Here is a 14,413-nt window from a genome sequence, read left to right as displayed (position 1 = left end):
ACTAGGAAAAAGTTTAATTTTTGATATCAATAATTTCATTTGTCACTAGTCAAATTACACTCCTAATTACTGATATCAGAATTAACAATTGTTACATGTTGAAATACATTTACAGATATCAAAAGAATTAACATTTCAACTGAAAATTTAGTTCTTGATATCAGGAGTTTATATTTTTACTATTAACAAAGTAATTTATTTATATCAAAAATGATTTTTACCTGTAAAGAATTGTATTTCTGATTTGTGAAACTGGAATTTGAACTAGTAAGAATGAAATCAATTCTTGATATCAACAATTGAATTTGAATGGCAGCCTATGGTGACATTTAACTAGTGAAAATACAATTACAGATTTCAAGAATTATACTTTTTACGAGTTGAAATTTAATTCTTGATATCAAAATTGCTATTGTTGCTAGTAAGAATCCCATTCCTGATATCAAAAAGTATCATTTTAGCGAGTGAAAATTGAATTGTTCATATTAATCCTGGGAATGATTCAAAGTAAAATGGCTTGCCATGTCAACAAAAACATGAATGTGGTACGTCATGTCAAAAAGTCATGGTGTTACCCCACAGTGCTTGTTTAAAATGTGTGTGTAAGTCATTTTGCACAGTTTTATTGATATGTTGCTTACTCTGATTCAGCAATCAGGATGACTACCAGCTTGTACGGAAGCTCGGAAGAGGCAAATACAGTGAAGTGTTTGAGGCCATCAACATCAACAGCAACGACAGAGTAGTTGTTAAAATACTGAAGGTAAGAACGCCTGCTCTCTCGTCGTGTGACGTCTGAACATCAGGGAGAAGCAAAGGGATAGCTCACCCCAAAAATAAACATTTTGTTATCATATACTTATATATACATTATATACTCACTCTCAAGGTGTTCCAGACAACATCTATTTTTCTCCATCTATTGAAATTGTGTAATTAACACACATGCATAAAGCACTTCAAATATAAACAAAGTCAAATGTGTTTGCTTGGTGAACGAAAACCTTTGACGTTTGTTTTTGTGGGGCAAACATGCATAGCTGAGTTTACCCTATTTATGTGCTTTATGTATTTGAATATGTGAATAAAATACTATATTAAGTCTATTCTTCATATAAAGCGATCAGCCCCACAGTGGGAAATGAAACCATATCCGTACGGGCTGAACCGGATCAGAACGGGATGGAACGCTTAAGAAACGGATTGGCTTTTGATTAGATTGAAAATGTTGAATGCATAGATTTTCAGTGGATGGACAAAAATTATGAGAGAATTATTACAAATATCTTCATTCAGATGAGCGAAATTCATTTTTGGGGAATTGTTGTTTTTGTGTGTGCTAACCCTTGAATTTGCATTCTTTATCTTTGCAAGCCTGTTAAGAAGAAGAAGATTAAGCGTGAGATCAAAATTCTGGAGAACTTACGAGGAGGAACCAACATCATTCGTCTTGTAGACACAGTGAAGGATCCTGTGGTAAATTTGGCTATTTCTGTTTTTGCTAAATTAGTCCCATCTGTATAGTTTTTGCATCATTTTAATACATATATATAATATTATCAGCAGGCCCACACAGAAACTGTGTCTAGAAATGTTGATACAATCAAATTTTGTGACTCGATTTGCAAAGCGTTTTATTAACCCTCTGTTCTTGCTCATGCTCATACAGGGTTTCCCATACATTCATTAATTTGTGGCGGCCCGCCACATATCAACGCTGACCGCCACGGATTGATTCAGATTTTTTAACTATTTAATATGGGTAAAATTGTATTTTATTCGCGCTGCTTGCTCCCCCTCTCTCTCACAAACTGACAATGGAGGCACGACTAGCCCCTCCTTCTCTTACCGCACGATCTGAATCAAAACATGAGCATGTAGAGGGCGGATTGTTGCCGGTGCTTAATGCTTATTCCCCAGATTCCAGAATCAATCCGGAGTTGAATGGTTAGTATAATGAACACTGTTGCTCAACATAACTCTGAGAAGTTGTCTGGATGTTAAGCGCGGTCGCGTTTCATTACAGATTCGCGCAAAACTTTTGCGATTTTTTTTCTAAATATCAATTAACGTTACAACTATTGCGAAATGACGGCGTTTCCATTAACCGATGTTATGCGACTAAAACGTAATTTGTTCCTCTCGCGATCAGTCATTCCAAAAATCATTGCAACGGACGTTGGTAGGTTCATATCACAGCCACCAGACTAGACATGATATTATTATTATCTCCAGGTTCAGGTTGGTGTGTGTTGGTTTTTGTCCACCTCAATCTCCAGGTGTGCGTGTGTGTGTGTCTGAGTCTGTGTGTGTCCACCTCCAGGTCCAGTTTGGTGTGTGTGTGTGAGCCTGTGTGTGTCTGAGTCTGTGTTTGGGTCTGAGTGTGTGTGTGTGTGTGTCTGTGTTTGAATCTGTGTGTGTGAGTCTTTTTGAATGTGTGAGTGTGTGTGAGCCTGTGTTTGAGTGTGTCAGTAAGTTTGTGAGTTTGTGTGTGTGTGTGTGTGTCCAGTTCCAGGTTTGTGTGTGAGCAAAATTTGCAACAAAAAGTCTGTGGAGCAGTCATAGCATAGAATGTAGCAATGGCACAAAAAGTCTTTAAGTTATCTGACACTAAGTGTTGGCAATGGGAATGTGTACTTGTCAATAAAAATATATGATATATATAAACATTATATATATATATATTTAACTTAAACCCCTCCCCGGTCCCCGGTCCCCAAACACCACACCACCGCAAATAGAATCTAATTCTGTGGGAAACACTGCTCATAATTTCAATGAAATTAATGTACTATATTTTTAGTGCGATAATGTTTTTCATTTGACGTTTTTTATTTTTAGGGGATTTTATGGTACTAAATTATATTTATGGAAAATGTATGATCCATTTATGACCTGGTAATCACGTTTTGAGCAACTTAAACTGTCGTAAAGTCTCTTTTTAAAGATTACACTTGGGCAGATTATTTTGTAAAAGTTAAAAAAGTGAAACTAAACTAAATTTATAGAAGGTAAGGTAAAGTGAAAATATAGTGTAAGGCAGGGCTATTCAATTAGCTTCATTCGAGGGCCGGATTATCAAATCGAAAAGTTGAGGTGGGCCGGTGGGTTGGTTTGAGGGTTTAGCTTATTTATTGAAACATAACAGTTTTAATAAATAATTTAAAGTAACCCTAAAAAAGTGTGGTATTTACTTGGAAATGTGTACCCAACAGTATGCAGAAAAATAAAACCATAATAAAAACTTGATAATTTACTATTTTCCTTGGAACAAATAAATTAATTATACAAACTCATAAATGTTGGTGAGAAGTAATAATTATTTTATTTATAATTGTAATGCTTAAATGAAAATATTCTGACAGTGAGACTTGATAACCACAGGCTACTCACTCCCAATGTATAAAAAATGTCTAAACACAAGTTAAAAACTATATGCACCTTTACAAAGACACTGACATAATTTCATAACAAACATTAATTATATATTCCTCTACCCACCTAATAAATCTAATGCAATATAAATCACTATATTTACTATTATACTATATAATATATATATTTACTATATTTATTTATTACTGCATAGTATTCAATATAAATATTGCACATTTCTGCCCAACCCATGGTGAATTACTACAGTACATTCATGGTAAATGTTTGTAAGGGTGATTAGGAGATTTAAAGTTTAAAGTTTCTCAGGTCAATCGGAGCGAGTATCAAACTAAATTGGCCACACCGCCAGAAAAAGAGGAGGAGGAGGAGGGAGGTTGGTGCCGTCGGCCGGATGGAGATGATTGGTGGGCCGCCAATTGAATAGCCCTGGTGTGAGGTTATACTTTTGAAAAAATGCACTGAATTAAATTAAATTAATATTTTCCAAATCATGTTTTACTCTAAAACTGTGAGAAAATCAAAGGCATAAATCTAAACAAGTCCAAATTTGAGGTTGATATCTCAAAAAATGAGCTTTCAGTAAGATTTGTTTGTGTGCAGTACCAAACGCTTCCACTAGACGAAATTCGTCTTCCATTCATTTACAATGCGGCCGACCGCAAGCAATCGTAACTGTTTTTTTCAGGACCATTTAATCTTTTTGAATCATGTCCATGATTTTTTTTTTTTTTTTTTTTTTTTTCACATAGCGAAAAGTTTTGTACCTTTCCGATGAAGTAAAAAAAATCGAAAAAAAACTAAACATACAACGAACAGCACCAGAGGGTTAAATATTTTGCCAAATTCATAAGGCTTTTATCTACCAGTAAGTTTAGTATTCTCAGCTCTAACACATTATGAGTGTTATTTTTGCTCTATACTATGTCATTTTGTAGTATAAAGTGTGAATCGTGTGAATCGTGTCATACTAGACGATAGAGGTACATAGTGCATAATGTATATGTACTGTTGTATGATATTTAAATCCATTCCAGATTCGGCAGTCCAATCATAATATTAGGGTTGATTCATGTCAAAATGCTTAATCAAGGAAACCAACAGGCGGTGTCTATTTTTGAGTGTATGCGTTCCAGCTTAAAATTTGCATTGGTTATAATTTTTTTTTATCCTGTTTAAGTGTTTTTTTTTGTATTTCTGTTTTGGTATTCCACAGTCTAGAACGCCAGCCCTTGTGTTTGAGTACATCAATAACACGGATTTCAAGGTACCACTTTCAATTACTAAAACTATAAAACTTGTTAAACTGAGGATTTTCAACAACAAAAATTGGTCAGCTGAGCCACTTTGACCTGAAATTGTTGACTTAAGTTAATATTGCAAGAATTTAACAACACATTCACTGTTCTCTGATGTCAGTTAAAGGTCACATGACATGTGGGTAAACAAATAAAATAATAAGTTTGAGATATAGTAATTTAAAATGTTTATAGTTTAATTACCGTATTTTCTGGAAAATAAGTAGCACCGGGATAAAATTACAGTGTTGAGGAACAATAAATAATATTTATTATAAAGACTTTGCGTGCCTGATTAGCTTTAGTCTTCTTCATTTCATTAAATATACAATAATTAAATTAATTATTCATTATGCAAATTTGACGATTTAAAACTGTGGGGAAACGCAGCGCTGTTTTACTTGATCAAAACAATCATACTAAAAATACTTTTGAGTGTGTTGCAAGTTATGCTAATGTTACTCCGTGCGTTCGTTCAGTGGCTGTGATGAGGCACTTGTTGAACATCGCAGTAAGCTAGATTGAGAATCAGAATATCATATTAATAAAAGCTGGATGACTCGTGTTGCTCAATGGCATGCAACTCATTTTAAAACATTGAATGGTGAAGAAAATGCTGTATTACTGTAACTACAAATAAAGCTCTTTCTGATTATCTTGTTAGCAACAGAATAGTGTTTTTGGGTACAGACATGTTACTCGTGGTAAACCAATAAAACAAGAGATTCCAATAATAAGACTGACTGAGTTGAGCTATGTAACAGTGATTAGTTTTCTGTCAATAAATGCATCCATCCGTCTAAATGGGCCGTTTAATATCTCACATGATCTTGTTCTGCTTTTTTAGGATCTCTATCAGAGACTAACAGACTTTGATATCCGGTTTTACCTGTATGAACTTCTCAAGGTGAGCATGCTGAAATAAGATAAGATTACGCTCATGTGTTTTCAACAGGAGAGTGTGTTACGTATGTGCTTTGTCTCTTTGCAGGCGCTGGACTACTCTCATAGCATGGGCATCATGCATCGGGATGTCAAACCTCACAATGTCATGATAGACCATCAAATGAGAAAGGTGAAGTGTGATACCAGCATTGTGGGTTTGCTTTTGAATGTGTTGATCAGTGTTGGTGACCTGTTGTGTCTTTTTATTTGTACGTGGTGTAGTTGCGGCTTATAGATTGGGGTCTTGCTGAGTTCTACCACCCTGCACAGGATTACAACGTTAGGGTCGCCTCAAGATCATATAAGGGACCAGAGCTGCTGGTTGACTATCAGGTATGTTGTGTGCTTCGCTATGTTATATCAAATACTTAAAGTCCCCCTGAAGTCAATAATTGTATCCCTTAAAACTCATCTTTGATCACCAAAATGACATATTTAGACGTTTTTTTTTTTTCTCGAAACAATCGTCATACCTTAAAATAGCTTGAATGTAACTCGACACCCTTGCCTCATTTAGTATGCGCGGTTCTATGAATATGCAAATGAGCCCCGCCTCCACTCACTCACTGCATCTCGTTGATGATCAGACGTTGATCTGATTGGTTACAAGGTAGTTTGTGACGTCAGAAACACCAGCGATTTCAAAGCGTGTTTTTGAGACTGTCTTTGGTTCACTGCAGTTTTAAGGAGAAAATACTCAGCAATGCTGTCGACTTATGAATTTACACATGGTTTGTCTTAAAGCACCACATTAAAAACACCACATAGACATATAGACAACATTAAAAACTTGATTTACACCACAGGGGGACTTTAAGAATTACAAAGATGGTGCACTCATATTCTCCTCACTCATACTATGAATGGGAGAAAGTGCAACACGCAATATATTCCCACATTACCATCAAACATTGCAGTTAAATCTCCATGATTTGCAGATGTATGACTACAGTCTGGACATGTGGAGCTTGGGCTGTATGTTAGCCAGTATGATCTTCCAGAAAGAGCCATTTTTCCATGGTCAAGACAACTATGACCAGGTATGACTTATCATTCTTCTGTGAATACTATTGCAGTATGTAGTCTATGCTAACAGAATAATCTTTGCTGTAGTTGGTCAGAATTGCCAAGGTTCTGGGAACAGAAGAGCTGTTCAGCTACCTGAACAAGTATCGCATCGAGCTGGACACGCGCTTCAAAGATCTGCTTGGACAGTGAGTCTGTTAGTTATTTAGATTGGCCACATTTTGAGTTAGTGATGCACATATAGAAATTTTAGATTTCTGTGATAACCATTAATTTATCTGCTATGATCAGTAATCAGTCGGGTGGCTGATTTGATAAACTATCTTGTTTTTGCTTGCTTTAGAAAAAAATCTGTTCCAAAAAGCTCCAATCTAGATTTTGATTAAGTGAGCAACACATAATGTTTAATTTAAAGGTTTGTTCACACATTAGCTGAAAACTATGGAAGCTTGTTTCCGCCACAGAATAAAAAATTAAAAAGGTGCTTGTGACTTTTTAACTCACAATTGTGAGAATTTATAAAGTTCCAATTGTTATAAAGTCAGAATTGTGAGAAATAAATTCGCAATTCTGACTTCATATCATGCAATTCTGACTTTATAATTCCCAATTGTGTGTTATAAAGTCAGAATTGCGTGATATAAACATGCAATTCTGAGAAAAAAAGTCAGAATTGCGAGTTTATTTCTCATAATTCTGACTTTATAACACGCAATTGCGTTATAAGGTCAGAATTGTGACATAGGCTATAAACTGTCATTTTTGCTTAGAAATGGACTTAATAACTCGCAATTGAGTTTATATCCGATCACAATTGTGAGAAAAGATGTCAGACTTTGCGAGATATAAAGTCGCAATTGCGAGAGAGTCACTTTATAACACGCAATTGCAACTTTATATCACACAATTCTTGCAATTCTGACTTTATTTTTCAATTGTGGAATGTAAAGTCAGAATTGCGTGATATAAAGTCGGAATTGTGAGATTGCAATTACATTTTAAAATGTTTTATTCTGTGGCGGAAACAAGCTTACATAGAAAACAGCCTTGACTAAAAGATGAAGATCGATTATAAACGAGAAGCTGAGCTGTTTTAATTTTGTAATCGCCTACATCTTCAGGCAGACACGCAAGCGCTGGGAGAACTTTGTTCAGCCCGAGAATCAGCACTTGGTGAGCCCAGAAGCTCTGGATTTGCTGGATAAACTCCTGCGTTACGATCATCAACAGAGATTGACTGCCCAAGAAGCCATGGAGCACCCCTACTTTTGTGAGCCAACTTACATTCTTCACTATGATTTATTCATTTCTCAAGTTAATATATGTATAAATAGATATAGGTGCATCGATATTTGTTCAAGATCTTGTATTGTCAATGCAAGAGTCCAGCGCTCTGTAAAGTCTCCTCCAGAACATCCCAAAGACTTTCAATGAGTTAAAGGAGCCGATTCATGTGTGGAAATTACTCTTCATGCTCCTCACAACCATTCTTTCACAGTTTGAGCCTGATGAGTCTTGACATTATCATCCTGGAATATGGTTGTGATGTTCTTCATACATGGTTGCTTCTAACCCATCAATTAGGGCTAGAAGAACTGTTACAAACATATAACATGATAGAAACATAATAATCACTGCAATAATGATCCAATCATAGACTTAAGAATGATTTAAATCCAAACAAACACTTTTTTTTTTGGCCGGTCAGTGTATATAATCCTGCATCAAGTGAAATCACACATTGAAAACCACTAGGAAATTGTTTTTTCTGCATTTATTAGTCATATTAATCATGTTGAGACCATTTTTAAACATGCTACCAGCATATAAGGGTTGGACAATGAAAGTGAAACCACAATGATTTATTAGTATGTTGTAGGGCGTCCTTTTACAGCATTATTTCATCTTGGGAATGACAGATACAAGTCCTTCAACAGTGGCCAGAAGGATTTTGAGCCGTTCTTCTTCCGGAACAGCAGCCAAGTCATTACGTAATGCTGATGGAGGAACGTTTTCTGACTCACTCCTCCAAAATCCCCCAAAGCGGCTCAATAATATTCAGATCTGGTGACTGTGCAAGTCCATGGGAGATGTTCAACTTCACTTTCATGTTCATCAAACCATTCTGCCACAAGTCTTGCTGTGTATTGGTGCATTATCATGCTGGTACACGACACTCCCTTCAGGGTACAATGTTTGAACCATTAGGTGCACATGGTTCTCCAGAACGGCTCAGTAATCCTCGCCATTGACACGACCAAGCAAAATAGGGAGTGCCATGATATTGCAGCCCAAAACATCACTGATCCACCAACAATTTGTCCTCTTTTAAACTCATATATATTGTGTGGATTGCAATATTTTATGTACAGCTATGATGGAATGTAAAATCAGTGAAGATTGGCACATATATATCATGAAACCTCCAACAGTGTTTCATTTTCATTGTCCAACCGCTGTATATCACCTATATATCCCTAGTTTCAGTATTGTAGTCTCCTAAAGATGTTGACGTTCTTCTATAGATCCTGTGCTGAAGGGACAGCCTCTGTCAAACTCAGAAGGCGCTCTGGCAATAAGCAGCTCGACCACAACATGATGGGCTAAAAGCAGGTAAGAATGATGTAACATCCGGTTAGGGGTGTGCGATATTGAGACAAAATGATATCTCGAAATATTCAGAGATTTTCTTAATAATTGGACAATATTTTGCTGAGTGTGTTTATTGTGTTGGTAATCTGACTCCATATTCTGTGTGGTGGTCAGTTCATAGCAGTGACAGAAATCATCTTTTCCAATAGGTTTAAATTGATTTTTACCTTTAGAAAGCCATTTGTAACCTAATTAAATGGATCATCTTTTGTGTCAAATTCTTACATTTAATCAATAAATTAAGTTAGAATAATAAGACACTATTGAGCTGTTACAATCAAATGAAATCAGTATCAACAAAATGTATCTTTGTAGTGCAGAGGAAGCACTGAATGTGCATCTGAAGTGGCAATTTGATGCTTTTACACAGTTTAATGCAGATCAGAGGGACATGAATTCATTTGCACATGCATAAATAATGTTTTAAACATTTTAAATGTTGAATATTTTGAAATGAAATATACTTTAAATGTGAAATTAAAACTGCCAGTAGGTGGCATTGTCATTTGAGATTCATTCAAGCTTCTGATTCGTTCAAGAACGAAGCATTGTAGTGAGTCATTGAATCATTCATTCAAACGATTCGTTCATTCGGTAATGAAACAGCCGTGTTGCTCAGAGACACACATCAGTCCTGTGGTTTTGTTTGGAACTATTTTCGTTGGCAAAATGGAGAAAAAAACAGGCAATGTTGTGTCTAAAAAGTAAGTTGCTTAATTTAATATTGGTTATTGAAATGTTGTATAAAACCAATATCACATTTGTAATCATGCTGATATTTGGAGAAAAAACAGCACTCTTCGTGTGATATTGATTAACTATATAAAATGATTTAAATCTAAAATCCTTATCTTGAATATTGAGGGAATTAAAAATGCATTTTAATAGACTAAATCGTGTAGTGTACGCGTGCGCCAGGTGTGTTTTTGTAAAGTGTTGATAATGTCAGATCGCTGAAACAACACGATATTATCATACACTATAGATATCGCACACCCCTACATCTTATCTAAAATGTTTTTGTTTTTTTACTGATATCATTCATTAATTTAGAATCTTTCTTCTAGGAAAACCTTTTTACCTCAACATGTCGTGCAGAGACATGCTGCCTTTCAGGTGTGAAGCTTCAGTTTACTGGAGCAAGAAGTTATTAAGCAACACAAGACTTGTACAGAATGAACACAATGGGCTCTAGTCCTTCTCCTACATTCACTTTGTATTAGTGCTGCTTGCCATCGTTAACTAGGTACCAAACTGGTGTTTTTTTTTTTCTTCCCTATTCCCCCCCCTTTTGAGTTGGACATCTCCATTTCTTTTTTGGAACAACACTGAATTAAGCTATAATGTTATGAGAGGGAAAGAATGCCTGCTCTTTCCCCATGATTCTCAGGCTGTAGATGATTGATGGAGGCTCCCGATCCTGGTTGCATTATGTTCTGGAAGATTGTGTTGTTCAATGACTTGCCCTGCTGATATGAGCTCAGATTATAAACTATAGTATTGTCGGGTATGGAGGCTTCACTGCAATTTATTGAAAATAAGATATATTAAATGAAACTGTTTTTAATCAGTCTGACCTGTTTTTTTTTCATCATCAGCTGTGAATGACTACGTGAAAGGCAGTTATTCTCTATTTCAGTGTCAGTGTTTCTGAACTCTGTGAAACGCATCTATTGTAGTCTCGAGTTTTCTTCCGGAAACGAACACGTCACAATAGTCCTCATTATAATAATTAATACACAGAATAAAGGGGCGGGGCCTGGTTGAGTTAGTTAGTAGTGTGTTGAAACTGGCAGTTATGGTGAGGGGCGGGACAATTCCCAAACACACTCAAAGCGCTCGACCAATCACAACACACTGATCCAGCCGACCAATCAGAGCACAGTGTGCTTTTCAGAAGGAGGGGCTTCATAGATGAACTAAACAGGGGTGTGTTTCTGAAAGCATCGTTAGCCAACTAATGTCGCAAGTTCCATCGTTATCAGAATTTTTAAAACGAGTCAGTGTTTCCCGAAAAAATCGTTCCAACGAACATTCGCAAACAACATAGTCAAGTTGTGTGATTGGAACGACAGCTCTCGACCTGAGTTTGTTGTTTGCATGACGTGGACATTCAGTACAATATATATAATTTATTTCGAATACATATAAATGTCATTTATGTATTTTAGTTTGTCAAGAGATTTAAAGCACGTTTTTTTTAAGAATGCGTACGTGCTCTAGTACGAGCATATGATTGAATCTGGAAATAAAGTAAAGTAACTGGGAAAAAAAGTGAGAAATAATACTCAGATGCCATGTAAGTTTTTGCAAAAAAAATTGGCATTAATTCTATCTCAAACGGATTCATTAAAATCCCCCTGTGGTGTAAATCCGGATTTTAATATTGTTTATGTGTCTATGTGGTGTTTTTAATATGCTTTAAGACAAACCATGTGTAAGTTCATAAGTCGACAGCATTGCTGAGTATTTTCTCCTTAAAACTGCAGTGAACCAAAGACAGTCTCAAAAACACGCTTTGAAATCGCTGGTGTTTCTGACGTCACAAACTACCTTGTAACCAATCAGATCAATGTGTGATCGTCAACGAGTGGATCTCTGAGCTGAGTGAGTGAGTGGAGGCGGGGCTCATTTGCATATTCATAGAACCGCGCATACTAAATAAGGCAAGGGTGTCGAGTTACATTCGAGCTATTTTAAGGCATGAAGAATTTTTTTTTTTTAAAGCAAAAATCATTTAAATATGTAATTTTGGTGATCAAAGATGAGATTTAAGAGATAAAATTGATTATAGGGGGACAAATTTACGACTAGGGTTTTGGGAAACAGTTGTGACTATCGAGTTGATTTCTTCAATGATGCATTGTACGATGGTAGTTCAGCAGTGAGTTACGTCGTCGTACGGGAAACGCATCCCGGAGCATTACTGGGAAGAGCTGAACAATGTCAAATATATGAAAAATATTTTTTTTTTTAACGAATTCAAGCATGAGTTCCTATTCCAGTAGAGCCCAAAAACAAAACAAGACTTTGTAAAAGGGCATATCTTTAATATAGTGAAAAACTGAATATGTTGTACTTAAAATTCAGCACTCAGAAAATGATTCTAGGGTCTTCAGTGTATAATTTTAATAAGATAACAGCAACTTATTGTGAAATGTGCAATATTCGTGCAGTACTGACAATGATAATAAATACAAATGGATATGTAATTTCAAGCATATAACATGACACAACACATGAGTTTTGAACCCAAATAAGGCACATCCACATGACCTCCTACTTTTCTTCCTGAGTCCGTCACAATCTTAACATGCACAGTGTTGAAGCTGGCCAGCTGGACTGCGTTACACAGGTACGAAAGGCTGAGGTTACCTACGAAGGTGTCACGTCACATTAGCATGGGTAATGAAGACCACCAAGGGTGCTCTCAGAAGAACACTGATTATCTGTAAATACAATAGTAGCACTTCATAAGGCCTGATTAGAAATAAAAAAGTGACGACAAGAGGCCATTCCTTTTTATTCATAAGAGATTGTGGAACTGGTGACCTTATGAAGCTCCGCCCCTTTTTCCAGTATCACCTCATTGCAGTACATGAGATCCAGGGGGCGGAGTTGGCTCCAGATATAAGGGGTGGAGATTGGTAGGTTTAGGGGTGGGTTTAGGGATCAGGGGGTGGAGATGGGTAAGTTTAGGGGTGGGTTTAGGGATTAGGGGGTGGAGATGGGTAGGTTTAGGGGTGGGTTTAGGGATCAGGGGGTGGAGATGGGTAAGTTTAGGGGTGGGTTTAGGTATCAGGGGGTGGAGATGGGTAAGTTTAGGGGTGGGTTTAGGGATTAGGGGGTGGAGATGGGTAGGTTTAGGGGTGGGTTTAGGGATTAGGGGGTGGAGATGGGTAAGTTTAGGGGTGGGTTTAGGGATCAGGGGGTGGAGATGGGTAGGTTTAGGGATCAGGGGGTGGAGATGGGTAGGTTTAGGGGTGGGTTTAGGGATCGGGGTGGAGATCGGTAGGTTTAGGGGTGGGTTTAGGGATTAGGGGGTGGAGATGGGTAGGTTTAGGGGTGGGTTTAGGGATTAGGGGGTGGAGATGGGTAAGTTTAGGGGTGGGTTTAGGGATCAGGGGGTGGAGATGGGTAGGTTTAGGGATCAGGGGGTGGAGATGGGTAAGTTTAGGGGTGGGTTTAGGGATCAGGGGGTGGAGATGGGTAAGTTTAGGGGTGGGTTTAGGGATTAGGGGGTGGAGATGGGTGGGTTTAGGGATCGGGTGGAGATGGGTAGGTTTAGGGGTGGGTTTAGGGATCGGGTGGAGATGGGTAAGTTTAGGGGTGGGTTTAGGGATTAGGGGGTGGAGATGGGTAGGTTTAGGGGTGGGTTTAGGGATCGGGGTGGAGATCGGTAGGTTTAGGGGTGGGATTAGGGATCAGGGGGTGGAGATGGGTAGGTTTAGGGGTGGGTTTAGGGATCAGGGCGTGGAGATGGGTAGGTTTAGGGGTGGGTTTAGGGATCAGGGCGTGGAGATGGGTAGGTTTAGGGGTGGGTTTAGGGATCAGGGGGTGGAGATGGGTAGGTTTAGGGGTGGGTTTAGGGATCAGGGCGTGGAGATGGGTAGGTTTAGTGGTGGGTTTAGGGATCAGGGTGGAGATGGGTAGGTTTAGGTACATGTAAGGTGGGAGGAGTTGGATCTGGATCCAACTCCTCCCCCGGATTTCATGTTCTGCAGTGAGGACTTTCTCCCTTTTTCAGCGCTGCGCTCGTTGTCTTCCAGTTTGTAATTCCACAGCGTGAAGGTAAGATCTTACAAAATTTATAAATGAACCGCTCATTTTTTTAAATCTTCCCTCTCTACTGACATTCGTGACATCTGCTTTCAAACATTACAATACCCATGACAACTTTCCTTAACTCTACAATAAGTAAATCCACTTCACCAGCTAATTACTCTTCAACGGCGATGCCATAGAAATATTTCCACAAAAGCGGAAGTTCAAAGACAAAATTAAAAAAATCTTGTTTCTCTGGCGCATAAGGTCTATAGGCCTACTAAGTTGAAAAAAATGCATTTGCTACTGCGTATAAAGCTAATACCACAGACATT

General features: G+C 37.5%; 1 protein-coding gene across 2 annotated transcripts in view; it reads left to right on the top strand.

The window, feature by feature from the left end:
• csnk2a2a (casein kinase 2, alpha prime polypeptide a) overlaps positions 1-14,413 on the top strand; it is a 29,147-nt gene that overhangs the window by 1,685 nt on the left and 13,049 nt on the right. Inside the window, exons 2-12 of one of the 2 annotated variants that reach the window (XM_081359621.1) lie at positions 652-763; positions 1,375-1,476; positions 4,610-4,660; positions 5,539-5,598; positions 5,683-5,766; positions 5,859-5,969; positions 6,575-6,676; positions 6,750-6,850; positions 7,784-7,932; positions 9,188-9,275; positions 10,382-12,503. In XM_081359621.1, coding sequence (XP_081215747.1) covers positions 652-763; positions 1,375-1,476; positions 4,610-4,660; positions 5,539-5,598; positions 5,683-5,766; positions 5,859-5,969; positions 6,575-6,676; positions 6,750-6,850; positions 7,784-7,932; positions 9,188-9,261 — 946 coding nt within the window. In that variant the 3' untranslated portion in view covers positions 9,262-9,275; positions 10,382-12,503. Of the gene's footprint in view, positions 1-651; positions 764-1,374; positions 1,477-4,609; positions 4,661-5,538; positions 5,599-5,682; positions 5,767-5,858; positions 5,970-6,574; positions 6,677-6,749; positions 6,851-7,783; positions 7,933-9,187; positions 9,276-10,381; positions 12,504-14,413 lie in introns of those variants that run through there. The other variant, XM_081359622.1, reaches the window with a different exon arrangement.

The sequence above is a fragment of the Scardinius erythrophthalmus genome, assembly GCF_964197995.2.
Source record: "Scardinius erythrophthalmus genome assembly, chromosome: 2".
Lineage (NCBI taxonomy): Eukaryota > Metazoa > Chordata > Actinopteri > Cypriniformes > Leuciscidae > Scardinius > Scardinius erythrophthalmus.
The sequence above is the reverse complement of the archived record's forward strand: the minus strand, read 5'-3'. Positions and strand labels throughout refer to the sequence as shown.